The sequence below is a fragment of the Pipra filicauda genome, unplaced genomic scaffold (assembly GCF_003945595.2).
Source record: "Pipra filicauda isolate LSUMZ 115617 unplaced genomic scaffold, ASM394559v2 scaffold142_size1944046_pilon, whole genome shotgun sequence".
Classification (NCBI taxonomy): Eukaryota; Metazoa; Chordata; class Aves; order Passeriformes; family Pipridae; genus Pipra; species Pipra filicauda.
In genome coordinates, this window is record NW_024103907.1 from 146,031 (window position 1) to 152,622 (window position 6,592).

The following is a 6,592-nucleotide window of genomic DNA, read 5'->3' on the forward strand; positions in this document are numbered from 1 at the left end:
TTCTTGTGTCTGTATAACATTAAAATACAAATTACGTCCTTACCTAGTGTCAGTCCTGTAGCAATAGTTGTTGCTGTTCCGGCTTTAAGAATGAGAACAAATAAATAAAGTAAGAAGAGTAATTGAAGACCACAGAGAAGTTATGACAATAACAAACATGAAACAAAACACTGAAATAATGCAACATTATGAGACAACTATTATACAAGTTTTCTTCTGTAGTGTGCTCAAAATAAAACACTAACACAGAAAACAGTATTTGTAAGCACCAGCAGCACAAATCAAAGCATAACTGACTTTAAAAAACATTTTTCTTTATAAGAAACTGTTACCAATGAAGCTGATTTGAACACAGCAGAATAGCAAATTGTATGAAACTTCAAACAAATGAAGGTAAAAAAATGGAAACTAGTAATTCCATCAAGTATTTTTTTCAGTCATACGGTAGTGTATAACATCAGCACGTAAGCCAGCAGATTTACAGTATAATGAAGAGGATTATAGAGTCCAAACTCCTTGTAAAATCCTGTGTCTCAGTTTAGGGTTCTGCCCTACTGGTAATTTAAAGAGATTATTCTGAATACAGTGTTACACCATCTCATATTTTAAAAACCATCTGATTAGAATATCAGAAGAGTCATTGACAGCTAAGAGAAAACTACCCCAATGTAGTCAACCACATTAATACAGGCTTTCAGTCTACTGTTGAATTTATTTTATAGTAGATTGGTTCTTAGAACTTTCCCTATCTACTCATAGCAGCATACAAGAAGAAAAAGACTATTTTGTCTAGCAATATTGGAGCCAAAGTAAAATACATTACGTCTGTTTGATGGCTGAAGAAAAATACTTCCAGTCAGAGAAGTTCTACTCTTTTGCACTCCGTTACTCCTATAAGAAGCTATCTGTTCATAGGCTGAATTAGAGACCTAAGAAAATACTATTCAATTTCTTCATGTGTATTGCTAACATTAAAAACCCCCAACAAATCCAGAAATGTTTACTACTGTAGGATTACATTTACTGCATTACAAATGCTAACAATTTCAAAATGTTTTAAAATATTTTTTAGTTCAAAATACAACTCATTCTTACGTCATAATTTTGAGCATCCTGGACTTAGGACTCAAGACTTAGATTTCTAAAAAACATCAGGATTCAAATTATGGAACAATTTACATATAGCCCAGGCAATTTTCTGCTAATTGCATTTGTGTTTCTGCAGCACTGGTACTGCATGATGCTCAATTAAACTGTTTTACAGAACTATGTAAGTAATACTCAGAGCTACGGAACTACTGTAAAATAGTAAACACGTTATAATGACCCAGTTTCTGTGGACATATAATTTATTTTTTTACTGCTGAATCAAATTTCTGCTGTACAAGAATTCTTTTCTACCTGTACTGGTGCTTCCTAGTGTAAAGCCAGTGGTTGATTTTGATCCAAAAATTCCACTCCCAAAGCCCACTGAAGGAGCCGATGTAGTTGCTGTAGCAGTGGAAGAGCCCAGAGTTCCAAAATTAAGTCCTCCTGTTGAGCTATTACAAAATAAGACTATTAGCAATAATTATATTTCCAAATGAAAACATCCACCACCCCCCCTCATTTCAATTTCTTTAAAATGCCATCATTCACTTTCTCAAACCACAAACAACCTAGTTGTGCAAGACAGTTCAAGCTCACTTTCTGCTCACAAACAGAAAGAGGAAGCCTATTTCCCTTTTTCCTTCCACAGCTCTCGAACTCCCACTCTTTCCCTGACACTAACTCCAGTATTTGTTCAACTCCTGCTGAAGTGCTAGATCTTGCTAGACCAGTGGGAAATTTCAATTTTTCTCTGTTAGATCATCTCATTAGTTCTGCCTGATTATTCTCCCTGTTCCACTGAAATGGGGGAACAAGTGCTAGAGGAAGCACAAAGATGACAACAAATCCGGAAGATCTTTTCAAAGCAGGTTACAAGTCCAGTTAGTTACCTCTGACCAGAAACCTCAACCAGTGTTGCTTTCTGTCTTTCTTAAGTGATAAGCAGCGACACAGAACCATACACAGCAATAGCACAACTTTGCCCTATCTTACCATCAAAATACACTGAAGTATGAATTAATTTTCTAACCAAAACACTATCCTTTTACACAGGTGCCAACCACAGAGGACTCATGCCTACCATACTTTCTTTTCTGTCTATGTGTCAGAAAGTTACACAAATAAGCTTCCGGAGCTATTTTCACAGGTGAAGGGATGGAAAGAATCAGAGATCAGTCATCGCTAGGAAAATTAAGCATTTTTAATTTCTTTTGGGTAACTACGCATTTTAGAGGTTTCATGCCAAGTAGAGACCAAGCTTTACATGTAGCACAGAACACACTGTCATTGTACAAAACACAGGAGAACACAATAATCATTATTATCTCCAATCACAGCCAGATGAGTCTATGATTTTAAAAATTTTGTTCTTAATTGACGAAAGATCAGGTGAATAATGTATTTGTAGTAACTTCCTGCTCCCATCTGTGAGTCTGTTTAGAAACAAGGTAAGTTTTCTCTAACTTAGACACATTTTGCAAAAGTATAACAGTAGCACTGAAAAAAAATGCAATTCAGACTTCCAGGCAACAGCTGTCAAGGAATCTTTTATGTTTCAAGTGTTCAGTATTCTCTCACTGTTCCTTTATCTCTTCTCTCCTTTTGTATGAAGGTAGCTCCTAATATAAGTTAAACCCAAAAGTAAATCCTTAAAAAAAAAAGGCTATAACTAGCTTTTGCATTAGAACTTTTCAAGCCATCTATAAAACCACTTATGGCAAGCCCAGCAAAAGTTGGTTCCAAGTTCAGAATCTAGGTGGGAGTTATTCTTAAAGAAGTTATTTGGGAAGCAGAATAGTCAAGGAGTTTAGAAAGACACAGACCCACCATGCCTAGGTGTCCCACAGGATTCAAAGCATTTCAGCTTTGTTTACTCCTAAAATTTCAACATACCAAACTTCAGTATCATGACCTAACTGCTTGCAAACTTGAACATATAACACAGTGCTTCTCTCCCTAGTCAAGAGTTTATGTTTCTCATCTTCTCCCAGTCCAGGAAAAGATGACTCTTCTGGGAAGAATTTCCTCGTTTTAGCATTCCAGTAGAAGAAAGCTAAGATACAAACTATGCAATTCAGCTCTACAAGAGGACAAAAAAACCCCCAAACCATAACCAACCCAAATAAAATGAAGTGGCATTTGGCTTGGATTTTAAGATAGAAAGATTCAAAATGTAGGAACAAAGCAATGGCAGCATTTTCAGCCGTAGGAGAAAGCATGGGCCAGAAGGACTATCTACTCCCCACAGATGGAAGGAAGAGGAGCTTGGGTCACTCTAGTCAAGTCTTAACCAATTTTAGACCTGGAACAAAGCATTGCACCTGGCTAAAACATACAAGAGAACATCAATTAAGAAAGTGCGTAAGTACCTGAATGGCTGTTTGTACAATGCAGGAATTAGAGGGGTTGGCATGTCATAGAGGTTTTGGGCCAACAGAATATAATCTTGGGCTCATCACACTGATGAACAACATTTATGCTTGGACTAGACAATAAAGCCCCTTTTCTCCCAACACCTGGCAATAACATCTTAGATCCAACCCAGAAGAAGAACAGCTTCTTATAGTCTCAAATGTATTCTCAAGAAAACCAGTTCAGAGGGATGTTCAAAGAGCAGTAAAAAGCCCTCTTCCTCTATGACACTCCTTGACCAACAGCCCTGAAGACTGGCCCTGCTTGTAAGAATAAACAAATTAATAAAAATACAGAGTGCTATACTGCTATTAATTAGTACCTATTAAGCTTTTTTAAGAGATAAAAGTGTCAGCTAGAAAAAAAAAACAAACAAACAAATCACCAAAGATATTTAAATTCAATAGGCAGTTTTTAACAAATGCAGATCAACAAGACAAAAGAGCTTGCCTTGTTTCAGTACATTTAGAAAATTGCTTTTTAATAAATAAATATTATTTTAACTTGCTCATTTTAATCACAGGAAACCTGTATTAAAAAAGCATGAAGCAAAAGAAATCTAAACTCTTTACCAAGTCCATATAAGCTTTACTGTGAGAATTAAAATAAACAAATATCAATTAAAAAAAACCAAAACACACAAAACCCTAAACAAATCCTCCCAGCAAAACCAAGCACAGGTAACACAAGAAAAGTCACCAACGTGTAATGACCACAAAATTTACAGTATTACGAGGACCTCAAAAAACTTGTTCCTTCTCACATGGGCTTCAGATCCAGACGTTCTTGTCCCTTCCCCTCACAATGCTAATTTCTGACACTTCTGACAGGTGTTTCCAAATACATCTGCTTCAGGTAAAGTTCCTTTGAGTAGCCCACCCTATTCGCTTAGTTTACACTGCAGTGATCAATTTTGCCTGATCACATTTGGGAAACATTCTGATGCAAAGCCCTACAACAGCCCTAATCTTCAACTGAGGCACAGCAACAAGCTGGTCACAATAAACACTCTCTGCTAGTACAGTTGTGTGTAAAGAAATAGAAAAGGGTGGAAAAACCAGCAACAAGACTTTCCTTCCTTACCTTTACTTTTACCAGGTATTCTGAGAAACCTAAATCATAATGCTTTTAGTCCAGAGCCTGCTGTATGCCACATGCACATCAAAGTGCTCCTTTTACTCCGAGAAACTCTACACCAAATGCAAGGTTCTATCAGAGAGCACGAGGTCGAACCTAACTGTGCAAAGATATATGGAATTTCACCTTTCAATGCTATACATTAGGGTTTCAACACCAACAAGCTTCGTACCGCACACACAAGCTCAGGCTGACTGCCAAGAAGCACCTGGATAGGCATCTGATGTACATCCTGCGCTCAGGACGGCAGGAAGAACCGCGAAGGGAGGCACCCAGAGCCAAAACAAAGCGAAAAGAGAAGAGCAGCTCCCTTTCCTACGAGCTGCTGAACAGATCGCTCCCTACGATGTACTGAAGGCGCAGCCTGGGAAGCGGAGGAGGCGGGAGGGCCGGGGCAGACACGATGCACCGAGGGCCGTGCGGCCCTTCCGGGGGCGGGCGAAGCACCGAGCGCGGGCCCTGCGCCCCCCCGGCACTGACCCGCTCCCTCACACACGCACGGGCCCAAGCTGGGCCCGCTCGACAGCCCCAGGCCGCGGGGCAGGGCCGAGCCCAGAAGCGGGGGGGGGGGCGCCGCGTTACCTCGGCGTGGCAGCTCCGAAGGAAAAGCCCCCGCCTGCTCCTCCTGCTCCTCCCGCACCGGCGGCCGCCGCGGAGCCCAGGGTGCCCCCGCCGAAGGAGAAGCCCGCAGACATGGCGGCAGCGGCGGCGGGAACAGCCGGAGAGCGGGGCCGGGAGCCGGCAGCGGCGGGGGCGGGGGCCGGGTCGGTGGGTGGGTGGGTGGGTGGGTCGGGGGTCGCGGCCCCTCAGCGCCGCATCGGGCCCGGCGCAGCTCCGGACCAGCGGCGGCACCAAGCGCGCGGACACAGCCGGCCACGCTCCCTCCGCGCGCCCGCCGCAGTGCACCACGGGACCGCCCGCCGGCCCTTAAAGCGACAGCAACGCCCGGGAGCTGGGCTGGGAAAGACCTCTGGGATCGTCGGTTCCAAGGTGTAACCGAACACCAGCGTGTCCACTAGGCCACGGCACTAAGTGCCACGTCCAGCCTTTCCTTAAACACCTGCAGGGACGGTGACTCCACCAGCTCCCTGGGATATCCATTGTGATGTTTAATCATCTTTTTTTTTTTTTTTTTAAATCATCCTCCCCGGATCCTCCAGACTAAACAACGCCAACTCCCTCAGCTGCTCCTCATAAGACTTGTGCTCCAGACCCTTCCCCAGCTCTGTTGCTCATCTCTAGACAAGCTCCAGCACCTCAATATCCTTCCTGAATCGAGGGGCCCAAAACTAGACACAGGATTCAAGGTGTTGCCTCACCAGTGCTGTGAGTACCCCTGAGTACAGGGGATGATCACTGCCCTGGTCCTGCTGGTCACACTATTGCTGATACAGGCCTTCTTGGACACCTGGGCACACTGCTGGCTCATGTTCAGACACTGTTGACCAGCAAAGCACTAGCAGCAGGTCGAGGTGAAGATCCTGGTGTCTGCACGACTGGAGCCCCTCTCCTATGAGGAAAGGCTGAGAGAGCTGGGAGACTGCAGCTTGGAGAAGGCTTAAGGGGCACTTACAATACATGTATATTCCTGAAGAGAGGGTGCAAAGAGGACAGTCAGGCTCTTCTTGGTGGTGCCCAGTGACAGGACCAGAGGCAAGTGTGCACAGACTGAAATACATGAGGTTCCATCTTAATATCGGGAAACACTGCAAGCACTAACGAGGTTGCCCAGATAAGTGATGGTTCAGAATCTCCATCTTTAATGATATTTAAAAGCTACCTGGATATGTTTCTGAACAACTGGCTCCGAGTAGCCCCATGCAAGCAGTGGGGCTGGACTAAACATTTCCCACTGCCACCTCTTTGGGATGCTACAAGAAAAAGAACAATCTTCCAGGAATATCCCCATTCACAAGACACACAGACTGAAAGAGAGACTTGGATAACCAGGGAA

General features: G+C 43.1%; 1 protein-coding gene across 2 annotated transcripts in view; it reads right to left on the minus strand.

The window, feature by feature from the left end:
• NUP58 (nucleoporin 58) overlaps nt 1-5,501 on the minus strand; it is a 42,577-nt gene extending 37,076 nt beyond the window's left edge. For both annotated transcript variants that reach the window (XM_027713681.2, XM_027713680.2), the window contains exons 1-3: nt 5,221-5,501; nt 1,402-1,541; nt 44-82 (exon numbers count right to left, since the gene is read on the minus strand). In XM_027713681.2, the coding sequence (XP_027569482.1) occupies nt 44-82; nt 1,402-1,541; nt 5,221-5,333 (292 nt within the window). In that variant the 5' untranslated portion in view covers nt 5,334-5,501. The remainder of the gene's footprint in view (nt 1-43; nt 83-1,401; nt 1,542-5,220) is intronic.
• Between the last annotated feature and the right edge of the window lie 1,091 nt (nt 5,502-6,592).